Source organism: Lepidochelys kempii, chromosome 5 (genome assembly GCF_965140285.1).
Source record: "Lepidochelys kempii isolate rLepKem1 chromosome 5, rLepKem1.hap1, whole genome shotgun sequence".
In the NCBI taxonomy this organism is placed as follows: domain Eukaryota; kingdom Metazoa; phylum Chordata; order Testudines; family Cheloniidae; genus Lepidochelys; species Lepidochelys kempii.
Window position 1 is genome coordinate 68,893,337 of NC_136384.1, and position 23,506 is coordinate 68,916,842.

At 39.3% G+C, this 23,506-nt stretch overlaps 1 protein-coding gene across 8 annotated transcripts in view; it reads right to left on the reverse strand.

The window, feature by feature from the left end:
- Positions 1 to 23,506, reverse strand: part of FBXL17 (F-box and leucine rich repeat protein 17) — a 485,100-nt gene that overhangs the window by 329,765 nt on the left and 131,829 nt on the right. For all 8 annotated transcript variants that reach the window (XR_012158991.2, XM_073344633.2, XM_073344635.2 and 5 more), the window contains exon 5: positions 20,954 to 21,061. Coding sequence is in view for 7 of the 8 variants with exons in the window: in XM_073344633.2 (XP_073200734.1) it covers positions 20,954 to 21,061 (108 nt within the window). In the remaining variant the exon portion in view is untranslated. The remainder of the gene's footprint in view (positions 1 to 20,953; positions 21,062 to 23,506) is intronic.

Below are 23,506 nucleotides of genomic sequence, written 5' to 3' on the forward strand. Positions count from 1 at the left end.
GCTCTAGGGCATCTATCCCACAGTGAAGCTCTCTCCATTTTGATGACAGGTTGGGGCGGTGGGGGGCGAAGAGCTGTCCATCTCTCATGCAGGTGGTTTCATTTTTGCGGTGAAACTTCTGAGTTTCAATGCAAAAAGTCATTGACAAATGTAGACACTCCCACGGTTTTGCGTATAAAAAAGGGATTTTTCCGCTTTAAATGTATCAATTAATCCAGATGCCCTAAGACTGCCAGAGGCCACAACTACTGGGAACCTAGTTTGGACAAAGGATTTGTCACATCCCTTAAAAAGAATCCCAGTAGCAAAGTATATAATGTTAAAAGTGCATCTGTGGATCTCAGCCTATGCTTAATACAACAAAAAAAGAAAAAAGAACCCTGATGCACGGATGGGACTGTCCAATAGTCAGGCAGCTGTGGAAAGAGGTGGACTCTAGAGTTAAAATAAAGCTCCGCTTCAGGAGTCAAACCGCAGATGAAAGTTATATCATAGGACATTTACCTGGTAAAATGGGATTAACTCTGCCACACAGACTTTGGTTCTTTAGGGCTGCAATGATCACAAAGCGCATGTGTGATACTCCGTACCTCTAAGTACCAATCTGGAATCCCCACATTCACCATGGTGATATTTTTATGATATGTTTTGTACAAAGTATACCTTTTGAGGTATCATTTTAAAAGTCTTGATCTGCTGAACATCAATATCCTATTGAATTGTATGGTGCTATCATAATTTGTGAAGTTATGAAGCATTGCTACACGTGTTACTGAAGTATGTTGTAAGGTTGGGAGACGCTCATAACCAACCGCTCGAAGAAAATATAAAAGAGGTGAAGTGATGTCATCACTTGGCCTCTCTCCCACACATCTCAACATTTTCATCCTGGAAAAAGGATCTGTTTGGAAGACAAAGACTTTGAACTGGGATGAGTGGTCCCAGGCTAGAAAGGGAGTCTAGTCGGTACATTAAGGAACTTAACCTGCTATACCATCTGTCAGACTGAGACATTGTTTGATTCAACTCTTGCTTAGACTACAATTTTAGTTTTTAGAATGCATGTTTATTTTTCATTTTCTTAAGGTAACTATCTCTGACCTTTATGACTAGCATGTATAATCACTTAAAATCAACCTTTCAGTAGTTAATGCATCTGTTTTATATTTTACCTAAAACTGTGTTTTGGTTGAAGTGTTTGCAAAAACTCAGCTTAGGTTAACAAGAGCTATTGCATGTCCACTACCCTTTTGTCAGACTGGTGTACCAGTGAGCTTATACTGACCAGGCTTCTGACCAGTGCAAATCGGCAAAGTTCTGGTGGTGCAAGGCTGGAGAGCTGGGGGGAATTGGCTGGAGTCTCTCTATTAATGGTTCTTGAGTGGCTGGGAGATCATTCATGTAACACAGTTGGGTGTGGACCTGCCTAAGGATGTCTGTGTAAGTACAGTGCCTGTCAGAGGTTTGTAGCTTGACATCAGCATCACAGGCTGGTGGGTTTTGGAGGGCTCAGCAGTCCCATAGTCCAGGTTGTACCGCGGGGACCCTGTCACAGCATGATTTTGCAAATATGGAAGAGTAGACTTATGCCCAGAACACAGCAGTGGAATTCAAACCTGTCTGAGTTACAGCCAAAGAAAGGTTTCAGAGTAACAGCCGTGTTAGTCTGTCTTTGCAAAAAGAAAAGGAGTACTTGTGGCACCTTAGAGACTAACCAATTTATTTGAGCATGAGCTTTCGTGAGCTACAGCTCACTTCATCGGATGCATACCGTGGAAACTGCAGTAGACATTATATACACACAGAGACCATGAAACAACTTGATGATCACTTTAGATAAGCTATTACCAGCAGGACAGGGGGGTAGGAGGGGGTATTGTTTCGTGGTCTGTGTGTGTATATAATGTCTACTGCAGTTTCCACGGTATGCATCCGATGAAGTGAGCTGTAGCTCGCGAAAGCTCATGCTCAAATAAATTGGTTAGTCTCTAAGGTGCCACAAGTACTCCTTTTCTTTTAGCCAAAGAAAGAACAGTTTATTGCCATAGAAAACAATTATTTGAATACAAAGAAATTTTAGATACCTTTGGATAAAAAATATTGAGAAGGTTCAAACAAGGCCAGATCTCCATTCCACCTAACTCCTCTTCACTGCCCCCCACATCTTCTCCTTCTCTATTCATGTATATATTCTCCCATTTTATTACTATTATACCCCTCCCTAACATGTTGTGTCTACATAGTATTGTCCAGTCTTGCAGCCTTGACAGGGGCAAAATTGCCTCATTTGCATATTTCTACTGGAGATTCCATGAAGTGTGCAGTATTTGGAAACAGACAACCTGTAAGTCATTGACCTTTTTTACTTTTCATTGTTTCTTTAAGAAAATCAATAAAGTCAGGCACAGAAACAATGTGCAAGGGCATGTCTACAAAGGTACACTTAGGAAAGTTAAGACAAATTAACTGAAGGCATGCATTTATAGTGGATTAGTTAACAACACTGTAAACCCAAGTTTCAGAGTAACAGCCGTGTTAGTCTGTAATCGCAAAAAGAAAAGGAGTACTTGTGGCACCTTAGAGACTAACCAATTTATTTGAGCATAAGCTTTCGTGAGCTATAGCTCACTTCATCGGACGCATTCAGCTGTAGCTCACAAAAGCTTATGCTCAAATAAAATGGTTAGTCTCTAAGGTGCCACAAGTACTCCTTTTCTTTTTGTAAACCCAAGTGTGGATGCTCTCATTCAGAAGCAAAGTGCCTTAGTTTGCTTTAGCTTAATACCCTGTAGGAACTAAAGCCACTTTCCTTATGAATGAGAGCATCCATACAGGGGCTTAATGCACTCTAAATTCACATTAATTCAGCTTAACTTTCCTGTGTGTCTCCTTGTAGGCATTCCCTAAGACAGTGGTATCCAGACTTTTTTCATCACGCACCCCTATCAGTAAAAAATTTTTGAGCATGCACCCCCAATATATGTATATTTATTTATGTATAAATTATATACATGTACTACTGTACTAATATATTATGTAAATTATAAAACATACACAAAAATAGAAATTAAAAATGATGAGATAAAGATGAAAAACAATATTTAAAAAAAATATTTTATTTTATTAACAGTACAAAAAACCTTTTTGCTCTCACTAAAAAAAATTATTATTAATAATATTTTTAGTGAGAGCAATGTGATTGAATACGCTTTATTATTTTTGAAAATCTTGGCTTAACACTTTGTGATACAGCGGGCGCTCAGGGTGGGGTGCGGGGTCTGGGAGGGAGCTAGGGTGTGGGAGGATGCTCAGGGCTGGGGCAGGCCGGAGGTGCAGAGCACTTACCTGGGGCAGCTCCTGTTTGGTGCAGGGGGTGCGCAGGTGGCTCTCCGCAACGCGGCACCATTCTGGGAGCTGCCCTCCCTCCACCCCCCCGGAACGCAGGGGGGTTAGGGGCTTCGGGGCCCCGGGGCCCTGGCCTGCAGCGCTAAAGACCCTTTCGGAATGCGGCCCTGCGAGCACGGGCCGGGGGACTCAGGAGGAGCAGGGGCAAACGCGCAGCCAGCGATCAGAGAGAAACACCGCTTCTCTCCGGCCGGCTTTGAAGGGGAAAGTGCCGCTTCTTTCCGGCCGCTGGCTGCGCAGCTGCTCCTCCACGGGCTGGAGGACTCAAGACCGCCCCCCACCCCCCCTTTTATTTCCCTCCCCCCTCCGGCGGTGCTCCTCCTGCCACGCCACCCTTTTGCTCTGGCAGCGCTTCTTCTGCTGCGCCCCCCACTCGATCGTCTTGCGCACCCCACTTTGCAGACCACTGCCCTAAGAGAGCAAAATCAAGCCCTGTCACTTTAAAGCATTTCTAAAGAACTGCCATTAAAAACTTGAGGTCACCAAGAAGATATGAATGGAATCTCACATTCTAAAATGCTGGGTACAAATATTAGACTTTACTAAAGATGGAGGTAAATGGCTTCTTTTTACATTCAGTGATTAACTTCAGTTATACTACTCATATCTATGGCTGTCATTAAATAGTAATCATCCCTGGTTTTTAAAAAAATAAGGAAAGATGATTGAGTAGGTCAGGAAGAAATTGTTTTCCCACAGAGTACTTTAATGATCCAGATGTCTACAAGTTTTATTTTAAAACATTTTTAAAGTCAAATCCTGCAACATGTTGCATTCTCTTAACTCCCACCGATTACAATGAGAAGTATGCTCAACACCATGTATGATCAGGAAGGCTAAGATTTAGTCATTGGTAATTTTAGTAAACGTCAGGGATGGGTCACGGGCAATAAATAAAAATTCATGGCCCGTGACCTGTCCATGACTTGTACTATATACCCATGACTAAATCTTGAGTGTCCTGGGGGGATTCTGGAAGAGCAGCTGCTGCTCAGGAGGGGGGGCTCTGGAGCGCCCTTTAGTGCTCTGGGGGGGGCCCCTCCGGGACACCCACTGGAGCTCGGCGGAGTGGGTGGTCCCTGTTGGGGGAAAAAGGAGTGGCCTGGGACCTCCACTGTTGAGGATGGGCCAGTGTGGCCAGTCTTGGGGCTACCCTAGCTGCTCCAGTGGCCCTGGGGTCAGTCGTACCAGCTGGCTGCAGAATACATAGAGGTCCCCGAAAGTCACGGAATCTGTGACTTCCTTGACCTCCGTGACAGACTTGCACCCTTAATGATCAGACCCCTAGCAAGCACAGTAGAGACTACATTTTAAGAGTTTACGTAATGAGAGAATCTAGCATCATTTATCGATCTCAAAGTGTTTTATATATTCAGTGTTTTGTATATTCACTAGGGAGAAATAGTATGACTACTGATGAGATATATTGAATAAAGCAATAATGTTATGCATACATCCTTTTCACAACAACAGACTCTGCAGTGCAGTGACAAAATGAAGGACATTTGTATTCAAATTGCTGCTCCATGACAGCAGGTTGAAAATATTAACCAAAAAAACCCCAACTCATATTTTTCAAATTTCTGTGTATGTGTATTTAAAAGTTGAGCTGCATGTATAGTTGCCCAAAATAGTTAAGGGATTATGAGCTGAAAGTGGAAAATTGCTGCTATGTTCTATGTTGCTCTTTTCATATTAATTACTAAAGTGTCATGTATAATTCACCACTTGTGGTTTTGGAAACTAATCATATACCTAAGAGGTTCATTCAGTCCTAATAGAGCCCTGAAATCCTTTCATCCCTTGTGGCCAACTCTGCAACACCTCCCATCTCCCCTCATAGAACCAGCCATTCACACACACACACACACACACACACAGGCATGTAGCACCTTCTTTGTGTCAAGTTGTGCAGGACATTTCTTGGCAACATAGCATAGTTGCAGCTATTATCAGAATATGGCTAGGCAGATATTATGACAACTTTATTCTGTAAAAGGTTTCTTAGATGAAGAATCACCTGATACATTGGTGATGAGAAAAATAAGACATGCCCAATTAGGATTAATGCAAAAGGAATACTTTAAACCAAATCATGCACTCAACTTCACCCATACAAGCATTAGGGGAAGTGTTCATAAAATGATAAGCTATTAGGCTACAATATGAATACAAGGAAGTAGGCTTCAATATGAATACAAATCTATCTTGGCTTTATTAAATGTATTAGACAGAAGATTAACCTCTAAAGGTTGAAACTCACTGACACCAACTCTAAAGAGAGTATATCTGCTAGAAATGTATCTGTTAAAGACCTGAGAAGCAGCCAGCACAGAATCATGGGAGGGAAAATGCAGACTTGATTGGGGACAAAGCAGCACATGTTGGCAATGAGACAGGCAGCTGACCAAACGTCTTTGGGTTACACTGGAAAACCAAATTAAACAGGAAAACCAAATTAAAATCCTTGATTTTACTAAAAACAGCTGGGACCCTCTATCTTTCTACCCAAACTGGGTCAAACCCAGTAAAATGGAATGTCAGGTCATCCTCTATTCCCAGCACAACTATTTGAGCTACTGCAGTACACAAGACACTGTTGCGGACTGGGTAGTGGGCAGTCTTATCTAATGGTCAAGGTGGTTGCCTGGCCTCGTGATTGGAGCAGAGGTGACCAGGCCCAGTGGCAAAAGACCAAATCAGGAGCTGACATATTAAGTCCAGGGAGTGAGATGGAGCCAAGATCCAGGAATCAGGAGCCAAGGGTCAGAGCCAGAGTATCAACTGGAGCAGAAACAGGAACCAGCAGTGGGAGCCTGGAATAAGGAGCAAGGGTCAGGAGCAATCTGCCTCCATCGACTCCCAAAACCTGCTACACTCCCCCAAAACACAGAGCACATAGTTGCAGAGGATGGATTCTCTGAGAAAATCTGACAGTTGAAAAGGACATCTCACGAAGAAGAATGTTTCTGGCTCACAGTATGGAGAAGCCTGTCAGGCTCCAAGTGAACATGTAGCAGCCAAATCAAGCAGAAATGCCAGGGCTCAAGAAAATCAAATAGCTACCAAAGCAGACATGAGTTCTCGGAGTATAAGGCCATGAGAGATGATCTGATGACCAGGCTTCTCGCAGTAAAGAAAGAAGGTGCTGACTTAGAAGATACAGTCACAGTGTTGGAGACCTAAGAAAAGCAAGCGAGAAAAACTGCTGCAGTGTTGCCTGGCTGTGGTGCAGCAAAGAGACAGAAATGCTGCCTTAAATTGGAGAATATAGAAAAAAAGACCAAGAAGCAGCAATTTCAGAATTATGGGACTGGCTGACAACACTGAAGGAGGACACCCAATTTGGTATGTAAAAACTTTAATTGCGCAGTTATTACATCTGAACTCTCTGGAAAAGGGGAGAGAGCAAACAGGGTGCTGCTCCCCTTACTTGGGTCTCATAATACTAATAAACCCAGAGATCTCATTGTGAAATTTCATGACTATCAGCAAAAAAATGTAGTTATGAAAAAAGCCAGAGAGTATTGAGAGCTCATACTCAAAAGCCACAAGCTGCAAAATTTCCATGACCTCTCTGCCCTAACTTTAAAAAAGAGAGGAGAGCCGGGGGGAATTACAGCAGCATTCAAGAAGGAAGATATCCACAATAAACAGGGATTCCCATTTAAAATCTGATTCATCTTCCAAAAATCAGTATTATACAATAAGAGACTGTAAATAAGGAAAAAATACACTCCAGTCACTTAGGATACAAATCCAAATCTCAAGAAATACAAGAAGATTCTCCAGAGATAGTAACTACAACTAAGCTACTTAAAAAGATCTCTTGGTGAATGTTGAAACCCAGGAAAAAGAAGACAGGAAAAAAAAAGAAGAGAGACCATACACTAGTAATGGCAGAAGTGAAGCTGAACAAGAGAACTCAGATACCTGACAATAATCCAAAAACTAATCAGAAGGGACTTCTTGTGAGTCACCGGGAATGAACAACTGGACAGTGACTATGCTAATGTTATAAGCAAAACAGTATGAAGCTTACTTTAATAGTTGTGTTCTGTACTTTAAAACGTAGAGGAAATAAAGAACAATACGAAGGGAGTCGGGGGAAGGGGAGATTTCAAGGTTGGAGGAGATTAGAGAAGATAGAGAGGAGTTGGGAAGGAGTCTTTACGGGTTCTGTGTAAACCCTCCCCATAACTCAAATGATCAGATAGAAATATATCCCTAAACGTGAGGGTCAAGGTCCTATAGGTGGAGAATGTACCTCCTTTGGATTGCAAGAGAAGCAATCCAAGTGCTTATGGGGAGAGTACAGGGATGAGGGTTCAGCAAAGCATAGTCGTTTTGGGACTGTTTTACATGTTACGTTGGTATTTCATTTGTCAATTTAGAGTGAAGGGAATGCAGAAGGGGGAAGAGAAGTGGGGATGCCAGGCAGAATTAATACAAGAAGTAAATATGGAAGTTTACAAACAGAAACTAAGCCATATTCAGGCACACAATAGTGAATGCAACATAATTAAAAACAAGAGAGTCACTGGCAACACAAGGGTTCATTTTATCAAACAGCTGAAGAATCACAATAATTTCAGGTTTTTCAATAAGCTGAACAGTTACTTTAAAAGGAAGACACATTGAGAGTAACATCTTTGAATATCAAAGGGCTATATCATGTTGTTAAAAGGAAAAAAGCCCTGGTAGAACTTAAAACCGACTCTCAAATTATTCTACTTCAAGAAACTCATTTTCAGGAGGAGCAAATTATAGACATGAAAGGTAACTGGTTTCAACAGACATTTTGTCTAAAGAAAAGAAAAGAGGAGTAGGAATAATATTTGCTAAACATGTACTTTTCAGATTAAAGATCAATTTAAGGATAAGGAAGGATGATTTATACTGTTGAAGGGCACAATTGCTAGGTTATTAAAAACAGTGGGCTCAGTGTATGCTCCCAACCAAAAGCAAAAAAAAAATTTTTAAAGGACTTATTTAAAACACTGCAACACTATGGGGAGGGGGAAATTCTACTTGGAGGAGACTTCAATTCCACACCGACTCCTTACTGGGAGGGATCTGATAAAAAAAGACATGGGGGACAGGGAAGCAGATACAGCATTGACTTCTCTGTACCAACAACTCAATCTTTCAGACTTCTAGAGAAAACTGTACCCAGGGGAAAAAGACTGCATATATTATTCACATCCTTATCGGTTATATACTAGAAGAGACTTAATGTTAATCTCTAAGTCATTAACGAAGCAGACAAGGTCTGTGGAAATCGGCAACATTACATGGTCAGATCATGCACCAGTGGAAGCAATATTTGATATCTGGGTTGGTCCTAAAAATCACTGTATTGGAAAATGAACTGCTTGCTTCTCCAAGACAAAGACTGGGTTGCAGCAATTGAAGAGTGAATTGTTCAATACTTCCAAATAAATTATATGGACAATATAAAAAAATAAAAAATAAAAAAAAGAGGGCTTCTCTGGGAGGCAGGTAAAGCATATTTAGGGGTCAGTTGAAAAGCAGAGGTTCTCAATTGAAAAAAGGAGCTGAAGAAAAAATAAAACTAGAACAGGAAATGAAAAGGTTACAAGACATTAATAAAAACCCAGGTTCAGAAAAAAAAGATAACAGTTACTAATACTAGAGGACAGTTGCATATGTTAATGGACAGACACCTCTGGAAAAGCCCGCAGGTATACAAAGCAGTTTAATGAAAAAGGAAATAAAATTGATAGGCAATTTGCTCGAAAGCTTAAATTTGCGGGAACACATCAGAAAATAGCATTACATGCTGATAATGTAATAGTATTTTTATCTAAACCAACTATTTTCCCTAAAATTAGTTTCTAAAGAAATCCAGGACTTTGGGAAAGTGTCTGGATTTAAAGTAAATTATGCCAAATCTGAAACGTTAGCTATAAATTTGCTAGACTCTGAAAAGTCACTCCTCCAGAAAACACTTGGATACAAATGAGCAACAAATTCTATAAGATATCTCAGAATTCAAATCTCGAACAACCCTAGAAGAGCTCTATGAGTTAAATGTCAAAACACCACTTCAGCAAATGAAGAAAAGGTCTGGAGTGCTAGCGGAAGAATGCCAATTTTTGGTGGTGAAGAATAGCCACAGTCAAAATGAATATTCACCCAAGGATCTCTTTCTTATTTAAAAATCCTTCTGTGATCATCCCACCCTAGCAGGAATACAGAGGATGATGGTAGAATTTATATTGAATAAGACAAGTCCAAGAGAGATAGCAGATACTTTGTACAGACCCATTAAACAGAGTGGACTAGCTGTTCCAAATGTTCTATTGTACTAACATGCCAGACAGCTCTAAACTGTAGGGGAGTGGGGGTGCTCTAACCTAGCCACAAGAAGATTGCAAAAGTGTAAATATCACTAGCCTACCACAGATTACTAAAAAAATCATACCCACCAGAAAATTTACACACATCCTTTAGCAGTGGGTTTGGATTTGGGATAGAACTAGAGATATCAGTTCTTTTCCCTCACCAATGACACCCATTGCAGATAATCCAGATTTTAACCCAAATCAAGAACTAGAGAGCTTCAAAGATGGGAGAAATGTGGAATGTACATGGTTGGCTAGCTATTCAATAAAGAAACTTTTCTAATTTATTTAGAGATCAGAACTAACTTTAACTGGCCCACTGTCCCCTGGTACCAGTACTTTCAAGCCAGGCACTATGTTTCTCAACTTTCTAGAAACACTGTTTTATACAGAAAGCTAACTTTAATAGAAGCAATAGTGTCTGGTCAATTAGGAAACAAAAAAATTATAAAGACAGGTTTCAGAGTAGCAGCCATGTTAGTCTGTATTCGTAAAAAGAAAAGGAGTACTTATGGCACCTTAGAGACTAACAAATTTATTAGAGCAGAAGCTTTCAAGCTGTAGCTCACGAAAGCAAATGCTCTAATAAATTTGTTAGTCTCTAAGGTACCACAAGTACTCCTTTTCTTTTTAAAAAACTTATAACTAGCGGATATAAATCTTTGCAGACAAAAAGGTGTCCATATATGACACACGGGAAGAAGGCTGTGGCTAGACAAATTAGCTCAGACGAATCGAGTTTGATCTGGAAAAGAGGACCAGCAACCTCAGCCTGTAGCACTACAAAAGAAAACTTCTTTAAGGTATTATTTCAATGATACCTTACACCAGTCAGATTAAAAATACAGAGACAGGATAGGGACAAATGTTAGAGAAATCATGATGAAAGAGGAGATTTTATTCATACATGGTGGACATGCCCAATCAGAGTATTGGGATGCAATCCATAACCAAATCTCACACATTGATGGATATTTATTACCAAATGATTCTTTGGTAATCTCCCTGTGGCTTCCTAGTGGAAACAGCCACACAAAAGGAAATGAACTGATCTCTTATCTACTACTAGCTGCTTGGCTCTTGGTAGACTCTTACTGGGAAAAGAAAAATAACCATCGAGGAATGTTTAAAAAAAATATGGAAGGTTGTGATTACGGAAAAATTAACACACCAATTTGTACCCAGCAAAACAGACAACGAATAGATACATAACTATTTGGTTATCTTTTATTCAGTACTCAGACAAGTACATTCACCTGCAAAAAAACTCAGCACACCTGTCCCTTTTTTTAAAATTAATATTTGATAGACATACCTGGTCTATTAAATATGTATAGATAAAGATTTCACTCAGTTTAATAAAATCACTAGAAACAACATAGGGGTTGTAATGATACTCCTTCTGTAATAGAGTAACACCCTATTAAGCAAAAATATCTGATTACTTTAATCCTGTATAATGTCTCTTTAAACAAAAACTAACTCTTGTAATAATGGTTTTGTTTCTGATATTTACATAGCAAGGATGTGTAAACTTGAAGATTTCTAAAGAAATAGTTAAAAAAGAAATCCCTATAGCGCATTACTGTGTATACAAGTGTGTAATCACCCAATCCTTCACTAAGTGTGCTTCCTCCACCCCAAAAGAGTGCAGAACCACTGACCAAATCCTTTTGGCATCACAGAGAACTGTCAAGCTGTTTTGTGGCACTATTTTTAAAATGACATTACAGCTATGAAACTGACAATGGTAACAATATTTTAAGTTACGATTGAGAGGAAACGGAAGACTCTGCTGGTTACAGTTAAAGAATGGAGTCCTAGGATTACCTACACCTATTTGTCTCATTACTGTGATTTATTTTAGGTCTAAGATTATAAGTATTTTACCTAAGACACAAGAACAAATACTTCTATCTTTGTAAAATGTATTTAGTTTTTGTTTGTTTGATTGTATAATTTCATCATGTTTAGGAGCAGAAAACATTCAAAGAAACACATACATTCAAGGTACTTCTCTTCCCCACAACATACAGGAATTATAGCTTTTGTAAAAGGACTATTTTTAAACCTAACGTAAAACATAACATAAGAAATATATCATGTTAAGAGCAATGGATTGAGAATCAAGAAATCTGGATTCCGAAGCTTATTTGCTACTTCCTTGCTGTATGACCTTCAGCAAATCAATTAACCTCTCGGTACCTGTTTACTCTTTAATAAAACATGGATCGCAATACTTATGTCGCACACATATTTATTAAAGAGTCCTCAAATGAAAGATGCTATAGAGGTGCAAAATATTATCATGAAACATGGAAAAAAACTCTTATGGGAAGAATTTTCAGTAAACCTTCCATAAAAAGGTACAGCATGGAAAACATAGAGAATATAGTAGAAAAGTTTTGTTAAAGAAGGAAATTGGAAACCAGTTTTCCATTTAACCTAACATACAGAAGAACTGATTAACCCTACTTCCTTTAAACATGAAAGGTGTCCTCTTACAATGAATTCTGAAATTCAGCTGCCAGAGTGCAGTGAGCCCATTTTTATATACCGTACAATAGCCTTACATCCCATTGTATGAGATATCTGGACTCTTTCTTGAACTACATGGCTCAAAGGTAGAATAATTCTGACATTTTTCATAGCCTCAGGGGCAAGCCAGCAAGAAAGGGATTTACTCAGCAATACCAACCACTTCACAGCTGGTGTATTTAGTGCAGCACAGTGGCTACAGTTTGCAGTGACACTTATTTCATTGCCATCATTTCAGGTGCTAGTAAACACTGTGATTGTTTCAGCTGCTCAATGATGGCACTGTCTTATATGACTTGGTCATAACTTGTCTTATTTTAAGAGCACAAATTTTTACCCATTATCTTTGTGACGTTGCATTCCATATACTTTATGCAATATGCTTATGAATGTGAATATGATGTAACTGGATTATGCTTTATGCAAAAGGTCTCTTATAAGGTCTCATTACAAATCTTATAGTCTCAAGAGTGTTTCAGAGTAACAGCCGTGTTAGTCTGTATTCGCAAAAAGAAAAGGAGTACTTGTGGCACCTTAGAGACTAACCAATTTATTTGAGCATTCGTGAGCTACAGCTCACTTCATCCGATGAAGAGTGTGTTCATCCTATTTGTTTGCATTTATTATTTCTATGTCTGAAGTTAGGAGAATAAGATTTAAACTTGTATTACTGATGTAAACATATTAAGTGGAAGCCATTAAGGGTACTTCAGAGTCAATGAACTGTAAATGGCTGTTTACTTGCAAATCTTCCTGTTTACATGTGGGTTAACCCAGGAAGAATGGAGACTAGGAGTCTTACAATGACATGTGACCATGTCACCTGATAATGAAATCCATCTTAAATCTGGTACTTTTCCATTTAGAAGGAGGGGTGGGGACCCAGAGAGACAAAAGTTTCCCACCCTGTGCCAAAGCTATAAAAGTGGGTGGATCAGGACAAAGGGGTGGCCAGTCATGAGAACCCCTAGTTACCACCTAATATGTCTGCTGAAACTAACAAGGACTGTACCAGGGGAAAGGATTGGGCCCAGACTAGGAAGGAGTCTAGTCTGTGAAAGCAGCTTATTGGAATATCTCTGAGGGTGAGATATTACCTGTACTCAACTATCAGAGGGTAGCTGTGTTAGTCTGTATCCACAAAAACAACAAAGAGTCTGGTGGCATCTTAAAGACTAACAGATTTATATGAGCATAAGCTTCCATGGGTAAAAACCCCACTTCTTCAGATGCAAGAAACCATAATCAGTTTCTTAATGTATTAAGTTAGACTTGCGTGTTTTTGCTTTACTTTGCTTGGTGACTTACTTTGTTCTGTCTGTTATTACTTGACACCGCTTAAACCCTACTTTTTATATTTAATAAAATCACTTTTGTTTATTATGAACCCAGAGTAAGTTATTAACACCTGGGGGAGCAAAAAGCTGTGCATATCTCTCTATCAGTGTTATAGAGGGCGGACAATTTATAAGTTTACCCTGTATAAGTTTTATACAAAGTAAAATGGATATATTTGGGGTTTGGATCCCATTGGGAACTGGGTGTCTGGTGCTGGAGAGGTAATCTGCTGAGCAGTTTTTGGTTAAAGTCTCCAGCTTTGGGGGCATGGCCCAGACCCTGAGTCTGTGTTGCAGCAGGCTAGAGTGTCTGGCTCAACAAGGCAGGGTTTCCTGGGAAGGAAAACGGGCTCAGAGGTAATTTCAGCACTTCAGGTGACAGTCCCAAGGGGATCTCTGTGACCGAACCCATCACAATCTTTATCTTTAAAAGTAAAACATTAGGGAAAAGATAGGAAAGGAGTATGACAAGCAAAACAAAGTCCTTGATGAGATAAATAATTAGCCATTTGGTAAAGCCACTCTCTCCCATTAGGATAGGAAGAGCTCTACACCTCATTATGGAATCAGACATTTCCCACATGTATCTACAATTTAAAAAATAAAACTGATATTTAATGGAACCAATCATAGGTGCTGAAACTAATACCTGGTAACCCAGAAGCAATCACTTATGAATTACTAGTAAAAATAACTGTAAAACCACCTGGAAAAAAAGGCAAATTTATATTTAGGAGCTGGATATTATATATTCCAATACCATTAATTCATAACTTAACAGAGTTTATACACTTGTATGTACATTGGGAGTCAGATGCATGAATTTCCAAAAATCCAGATGAAAATGTACCTATACACATTCTGAACAAAAAAGTAGCCGCAATTCTTTCAAAATTATTTGAAGCACTGTATTTTGTATATATAAAATTATTATAAGCACTTTTGTCTACTTTTCCTTTATGTAATGGCGTTCCTTATTTTTAATTTTTGTATATATTGGTTATGTTCCACAGCAAATCCTAGTTAAGTAAATTCTGCTACTGTTTAGAAAAATTATTTCATGTAAACATATTTGGTATTGTAGATTCCATAATAGAATATGATTATTGTATTCTGAATGCCAAAATGAATATGACAGCTACTAATGCAGACAAAGTGAGCTGTAGCTCACGAAAGCTTATGCTCAAATAAATTGGTTAGTCTCTAAGGTGCCACAAGTACTCCTTTTCTTTTTGCGATTACAGACTAACACGGCTGTTACTCTGAAACTTGGGTTTACAGTGTTGTTAACTAATCCACTATAAATGCATGCCTCATTACCATTAACCTCAATGTCCCTAACTACTTTCTCCTTCAAAATTTTTTTCAAGACCTTGCATACTACAGATGTCAAACTAACAGGCCTGTAGTTACCCAGATCACTTTTTTTCCCCCTTTCTTAAAAATAGGAACTATGTTAGCAATTCTCCAGTCATACGGTACAACCCCTGAGTTTACAGATTCATTAAAAATTCTTGCTAATGGGCTTGCAATTTCATGTGCCAGTTCCTTTAATATTCTTGGATGAAGATTATCTGGGCCCCCCATTTAGTCCCATTAAACTGTTCAAGTTTGGTTTCTACCTCGGATGTGGCAATATCTACCTCCATATCCTCATTCCCATTTGTCATCCTGCCATTATCCCTAAGCTCCTCATTAGCCTCACTAAAGACTGAGGCAAAGTATTTGTATAGATATTGGGCCATGCCTAGATTATCCTTAACCTCCACTCCATCCTCAGTGTTAAGCGGTTCCACTTCTTCTTTCTTTGTTTTCTTCTTATTTATATGGCTATCAAACCTTTTACTATTGTTTTTAATTCCCTTTGCAAGGTCCAACTCTACATGGCTTTTGGCCTTTCTCACTTTACCCCTACACGTTCTGACCTCAATAAGGTAGCTTTCCTTGCTGATCCCTCCCATCTTCCACTCCTTGTAGGCTTTCTGCTTTTTCTTAATCACCTCTCTGAGATGCTTGCTCATCCAGCTTGGTCTACAACTCCTACCTATGAATTTTTTCCCCTTTCTTGGGATGCAGGCTTCTGATTGTTTCTGCAAATTTGATCTGAAGTAATTCCAGGCCTCCTCCACCTTTAGATCCACAGGTTCTTCAGTCCAATCCACTTCCCTTACTAATTTCCTTAATTTTTTTAAGTTAACCCTTTTGAAATCAAAAACCCTCGTCACAGATCTATTTTTGTTTATCCTTCCATTTAGTTTGAACTGAATTCGCTCATGATTGCTCAAACCAAGGTTATTCCCCTACAACCATTTCTTCTATGAGATCTTCACTACTCACCAAAACCAAATCTAAAATGGATCTCCTCTTGTTGGTTCAGCAACTACTTGGTGAAGGAATCCATCAGCTATCGCATCCAGGATAATCTGAGCCCTATTATTATTACTAGCACTTGTCCTCCAGTCTATATCTGGGAAGTTAAAGATTCCCATGATCACACAATTCCCATTAGTATTTAACTTCATTAAAAACATTAAAGAGGTCTCTATCCATATCCAAATCAGATCCCGGTGGTCTATAGCACACCCCAAGCACTATCCCAGGGGAGGCTCCAATAGCTTTCTTCCCCAGTGTGATTTTTGCCCAGACAGACTCTGTCTTATCCATTCCATCACTTCTTATTTCTTTACAGTCTACCTCATCATTGATATACAATGCTACTCCACCACCTTTGCCTTTATTTCTGTCTTTCCTAAACAGCACATACCCTTCAAGATCCGTACTCTGGTCATGACGACTATTCCACCATGTTTCTGTTATCCCTGTAATATCTGGTTTCACTTCCTGCACCAGTAGCTCTAGTTTCTCCATTTTGTTATCTAGGCTCCTTGCATTGGTGTACAAACATCTTAATTTTTGCTGTTTGGCTTCGCTCACATTCTTTACCTGATTAAGCACAGACATTCTACCGCCAGTATCAGACTGGTATCTAAACTTCCCTTCCTCCTTATGTCCATTCTCCTACCCACGGCTGTATCCTTTCTTACTTCTGAATGTTAAAATCCGGCATGGAGATTACTTGGACATCTCCCAACCATCTCCCGCAAATTCCTAGTTTAAAGCTCTCTTAATCAGTTGTGCCAGCCTCCATCCTAGAAGTCTATTTCCATCCCTACTCAGGTGAAGTCCATCCTGAGAGAACAGTCCTCTGTCCAGGAATGCCTCCCAGTGGCCATACATCCCGAAGCCCTCCTTTTAGCACCACTGCCTGAGCCAACTGTTGATCATCGTAATCTTGTCACACCTTTGTTGCCCTTCTCTAGGAAAAGGCAGAATCCCACTGAAGATCACCTGAGCCTCAGTTTCCTTAAGCGTCTTCCCCAGCCTGGCATAGTCTTCCTTGATACATTCCAGCGAGAATCTAGCCATATCATTTGTTCCCAAATGAAGGACAATCAGTGGATTCCTTCCCGCTCCTGTTAAGATCCTCTTCAACCTCAGGTCCACATCCCGTATCTTTGCACCCGGCAGACAGCACACCCTTCTGTTCTCTGGATCAGCTCTTGTTACAGGGCTGTCTATTCTTCTCAGTAAGGAGTCCCCAATCATGTAGACCTGCCTTTTCCTGGTGATGGTGCGATTCTCCGGTCTATCCCATTCCCTCTGGCTGCAAGTCCTCTCGATTCCTATCCTCCCTTTGCAATCCTCTGCAACCCATCCTATATCCTCCTGGGGCTCATATTTGGTGTTATCTCCATTGATTCTTCGTCTCTTCCTATAGAACTAGCTGCTCTTCTCTTCTTCCTTGCCCTCCCACCTTCAGTGACCACCTGCTGTGCCCCTTCTTCATTTTCCAACTCCGCAAACCTGTTCCTCAGCTCTGTTTTTCCTTCACTAGCCCATCTTTTTCTCTGCCTGGTTCTCTTAGTCACATGCTTCCACTGTCCACTTTCCTCACCCACCCAGCAGTCTCCCCTCATGTCTTTGCTCCATCATCTGCTCAAACCCGCTTCTAAACTCAATCAGAGTTTCCACCTGCATCTCCAATCCTCTGATCTTTTCTTCCATCAGCTCTATCAGGCAGCACTTCATGCAGATGAAACTCTTTTCAGATACTCCCTCTAGGATCCTGCACATACCACAGCTTCCACATCCAGTCATCTTCATTGTATCTTCCACTGCTTGGGTCACCACCACTGCTGCCTCTGTATCTGTCATAGCCTTCACACCTAAGTCCTGTTAGTCCAGGAAACACAAACCAAACCAACACACCACCACCCACAGCAAAACAAACCCCCCAGCGAGCACCACAACACTTCCAGAACACCACACACTCCCTTCACTAGCCTGTCGGTTCCTCTGGCTGGTTCTCCTAGTCTTCCCCTAGTCTATATTTCACCGAGTGCCAGTTTGAACTCTGGCGTGCAGATATGACAAAACCTCATTTATTAAAGAAAAAATCACATTGAAAATATTAAGAAAAATGAATTAATATTAATCAGAGGAAGAAACCTAATATTTTCTTAATATTAACAAATATTTGTATATTTTAAGATCACTTGGTGAAAGGAGATGATGTAATCGTCTTAAATAATAGATAACGCTAGATTAGAATAAGGGAAAGGATGGTCCTGCATCAAAAGCATGCGAGGTCATCTCTCCAGGACCTTAGACAGATTACTTAACCTCTCTATTTCTTAGTAAATTATAGGTTAGATTAAATGAAGTCAATGCAACCTGAATGTGGTGAGGCTTTGTCTGGCCAGCAAGAAGAAAAGGAGTTGTGGCACTGCTCCACCACAACAGCGACAATCCCAGCCCATCCCTCGCCCCCCAAGCTTCATCAGGCACGCTGGAGTGCTGCCCCCACAAGCACCAGCAGGTGCCCCAGAGCCCCCTATGCAGACCAGCAGCTGTGCCCCCAGAGTCCCCCAGAACTCCCAAGATTTGGTCAGGGTTATATAGGACAAGTTAGAGACAGGTCACAGGGCCATTAATTTTTGTTTATTGCCCGTGACCTGTCCATGACTTTTACTAAAATTACCCATAACTAAATCTTAGCTTTACCCATCAGGAAATATTGTATGGGGTATCCAAGTTATTTAGGGATAACGGGGTATACCTGTCTGACCACAGCATGGATATATTTTTTGCCAGTATTAGGGTAGGAACTGTTAGCTATCGGGAAATTGTTAGCTGACGATAAAATGAGGCAACCAAACTAGCTGCTGCCTTCTTTGGCAGGTTCTCATTCCATAGGGGGTCCAGTTCCCTGATAAACCAGTCAGAAGTGGACTTACAGGAAGGCATCCTCTAAAGAAGCTGGCGAAAGTGAATTGGCGCTCCTAATATATAGTATAGTGCCCAACCCCCTTTAACCGTCCTGTAAGAGGAAGGTGGCAGAATTCCAACAACAAGCAGGAACCAGGTTGGGAAGGGGGAGAGCTGGCAGCAGCCCTCCCATACCAATGGGAATGATAAAGGAAAGAATGATGACCTGCACTATACAAGTTATTGTCAGGGTATTTCTCAGACAAGTTAATAAAGTCTCAGCCTAATCAAACCATATTCCTTACATCTTCTCTTTCTTCCTGCATACCCAGGACAATACTTACATATCAGTTAAGACACTGAAGGTTAGTCCTATTTGTCCCACTTAAGTAATTCCTCTCTCCTAATGTTGTTTACACCTTTCAGATGCTAGGACATGATTTCAGTATCCAACACGGTCATGTATCCAAACTAGACATAATTAATTCTTTTTAACTTTTCAAGTAAATTAGTCCCTCCAGCCACTTTATTAATTTTGTGAATTCCTCCCAGTTCAATAACATTTTCAAGTACTGAGGTGATGTGAACTTAACAGAATAGTCTAGAGATGGTCTGACCAGTACAGAGAGTCTATAATTAACCACTATCATGACAAGAGGCCGACACAATTGCATCACAAAATTGTATTTGTATTTTTTGCAGCCATATTACATTACAAATTCTTATCTCATATGCTCTCTGATGTCACCTGCCACCCATAGGTCTCTTTGGTCACTATTGCTTAACAGTTTTCTCTCTCACATTTAAGGTAGGATCCTATCCCACAGCACTAACCTGCATGGCATGGTCTTGATATAACCTGCACTCAGTTCCCTCCTGGTTTTCCCAATAGCTTATCCACAGCCTGGAGTTCTTAAAGTAACACCCCCCTTTCCAGAGCTTAATTTAGTAAGTATACAATGTAGTCTCCTTTGACCCTTCATAGCCATACTTATTCACCCCCTTGTGGCTTCTAATTTAAGCTTGTAGGGAACTCAGTTCCTTCCCATAGGTTAAAGGGATTCCACACTCCTCCTCAGCTGTGAAGCAGGCAGGTAGGCTTCCCCCTGCAATGCTCCTCTCCAGGCTGTCTGTCCTCTCTTCTCCCTTGGCTTGCCACCCCCAAAGCCTGATTTTAGGCATATAAACAAAGTCACATGACAAGCAGGAGAAGTAACCTAAGTGTCACAAGTTGGGCTGCACCTCTCATCCCTTAAAGGTCCAGTCACCCTGTGACATCCCTATTCCTGGTTATTTCTACCAGTTGTACTAGACTGCATTTTCCTATTTGAATGTCATTGTTATTTCCCAGCTATATTGCTAATCTTGCATTTTTCTCTGTCCTTCCTGTTGTTTTGCATCATCTCCCAATTTAATATCATCTATGAATGTAATTAATATGTTTATCCCCTCTTCCACATCATTAATGAAGATATTAAATAAGACCAGTCCCAAAACCAATTTCTGGAGCCTGGCATATTTCTCTCATGTTCCCACACTGATTAAAAAGGAAATAAGGAAACATAAAAGATAATTATCAAGAGTGATTTACATTATATATTACATAATACAGATATCCATATACATAGTATATGTATGCATATACATACACATGTAAAATATATGCTGGTGCACACAGGCAGGTGTTTAAAGTCTTATTTGCATCCACAATTTTATGTCTGCAATTAACTGAGGGCACGGAACTTCAGAAAGTTTTTCTATTGAATCTATACATCTAATCTGACTGATTGCCTACAAGACATTTGACATTTACACTATTTTTTCTGTGGGAAGATTTTTTTACACAACATGTTTATGGTATACCGTTGAAGAGGGAAAGCCCACTTTTTACTTTTCAAAGACTTTTTTTTCTTATGACCACAAAAAAAATCTTTTTCCGTTCTACTCAGTTCTAGTTATTTTATTATACGTACAAGCATAATACTGTTGATGCCAACAGTTTTGGTGATAATTAAGTACTGTAGCTACTGTACTTACATTGGTGAGGTGAATGACTCCTTTAGATGTAACAGAGCATCCCATAAACCCAACATACTGCAGCTCAGGACAGTGTTCAGCAAATGCTTTTACCGAGTGATCTGTCACCTACACAAAGAGATAGAGAGAAAGCAGTTGAAGATGACACTCTTATCTACTCAATTCAATGAAATCTAGCAAGCATCTCAGCAACAGTGGTGAACTGTTGGTTCAATAGTTCTCTTTGTCTTGACAGTATGAGCGAGAAAGTATAGCGTGCCTACAGGTCTGCAGATATATATGTATGGGATAAAAAAGAATCATCTCCCCCAGCAAAAGAGAAAGACAGTAACTACTAGATGATGGACAGTGAATTTCAAATTTTACTACTGAATTTATCTGCAGGGGAAAAACAATCCATTCCAACTGTTTTTCACATAACTTTGCACAACATCAGAACATCAACAAATGAAAATTATTGCCAGCTCCTGCAGACTCTCATGGTCCCCATTACTGGCTGTGCAGACAGTACTTGAACTATGTTATATTTCAAGAAGATTTTTTACTTCATCTTTCAAACAACTTCCACTAAATCTAAGCCATCTAGAATGAATAAGGTTTTTTCATCTTAAAACACAATCCTAATTTCTTGTCAATGAGTAAATCTTTGACTAACAGAAGTGAATGTATTATACATAGGCTAGCAGTTGTAAATAATGCTTTGTCCTCACTTTCCATACGAGAGACTAATTTTCCAATTTAATCTCTGCTCCTTCCCCTTCTCCCCCCACCTCCCATTATAAGCCAGGTGTACAGGCTGCGTGTTTTGTTATTCTGGAATATTACTTTTTCTACATCTATATCTATCTATATAGAAAGCTTTATAATTAAGTCTATATCTGCAACAAAACTTAATAAAATGTAACATGAGCAATGTGCTGCACTCAATTTGATGCTTAAATATTCTAATATTAGATTTTCTGCACAAAAATGTTCTCTCATTGGAAGGACAATAGTCTGAACTCCTTTCCTTAAACTTTTAGTCGTCTTAAATTTTCAACTCCTTTATATTTCTCCATATTTTACTGTATTTCTCCCAATGGTTTATTAAGGCATGGCTTAAATCAACCAAACCCAATTTTCTCCATCACAGTTTGGAATTCAATTTTACTATCCAGACAATTACATATTTTTATTAGATTTTCTATTCTTCACTACAAATACCTATTTCACACTGGCTTTACTTGTTAAGAATGTCAGCTTAGAACTTTATCTACTTTAAGCAGACATTGAAAACTCACCATCCTTAAGTACAGTATATTAAAAGCATAATATAAAAACAAATCAAAAGGGGTACTTTTTAAAAGAAATGAAGCCACTGGCATCAACATTCATCTGTTGAAATATTAAGCTCACCTTCAAATGTAATACGTGCCTGAAGCATATTTAAGCTAAGGGTTGTATTAATAAATGCAAAATAGGCATTGTTGCCACTTGTGGTTTTGGGGTTTGTTTGTTTTTTTTGAGTTTGCATTGTTTTGTATTGTATTTTCTCCTGAAGACTTGTTTAAAGCAAAGAATATACAACGTACCATAAACAAATCAAGTCTATGCTTTTATTGTCATAAAACCTCTTCATCATGTTTCCCTTCTCATTTTCCACTTTCCTGAGGTTGAATCAAAAGGATGTTCATCATATATAAAGTTATATGCTCAGTTAAAGATAGCAAAGTGCACAAAAGTCTGCTGCCTTAAAGTCATAGATAGTTTTGCCATTGGCCTCAATGGGAATAGGACTGGACCCCAATGTATATATGCTGAAAAAGTTACCGTGCTACAAAAGTTAGCTGATTCTAAGTGCAGTAAAACATACATCTAGATACATCTTGTTTCCTGTCCCTTGGAAGTATGAGGATACTTTGTTTTACACTATAATATTTATCTGCAATAGTAAGAAGAATGATTACTGTATACAGCATTACAACCTCATGTACAGCTCTACAGTATATGTTCTAATTCTGATACAATAAATAACTTTTCCAATACATTCTAACATGTTCTAAACTTCACTTGTCTCAAGTTTTTCTCTTGAAACACTGTGAGCATTATGACACTATTTCTAGTCTGCAACATTACTTTAAAGAGAGCTCAGAAGCCCTCATTTTTCTTTTCACCTTCTTTTGATTGATCTTCTTTTTCAGTACCATTTTGTTATCTGCCATTCACAGGATGTTTTTGTTCCTCATTAACACATGAGCAACATTTCATCATTTAAAACTGTGCATTCAAAACAGTGCTGAACCACAAACAAATCAACTGGAAAATATTCAAGGTTATGAGAATTAAAATCATATATTTAAAATTTATTTTTATAATCAGTAAAATATAAAAAGAAAATTAAAATGAATGTTATCAAGAGCATTTTTTCTTCACTAATAGTTACTTAGAATATTTTTTGAAGGTTAACTTCTGACATGTGAAAATGAATGTTCATTTGGGTAAATCTTCCTTTCCATGCACAGTATGCATGTAACGCTCTTAATACAACTAAATGCTGTGTGCATGCACCCATGT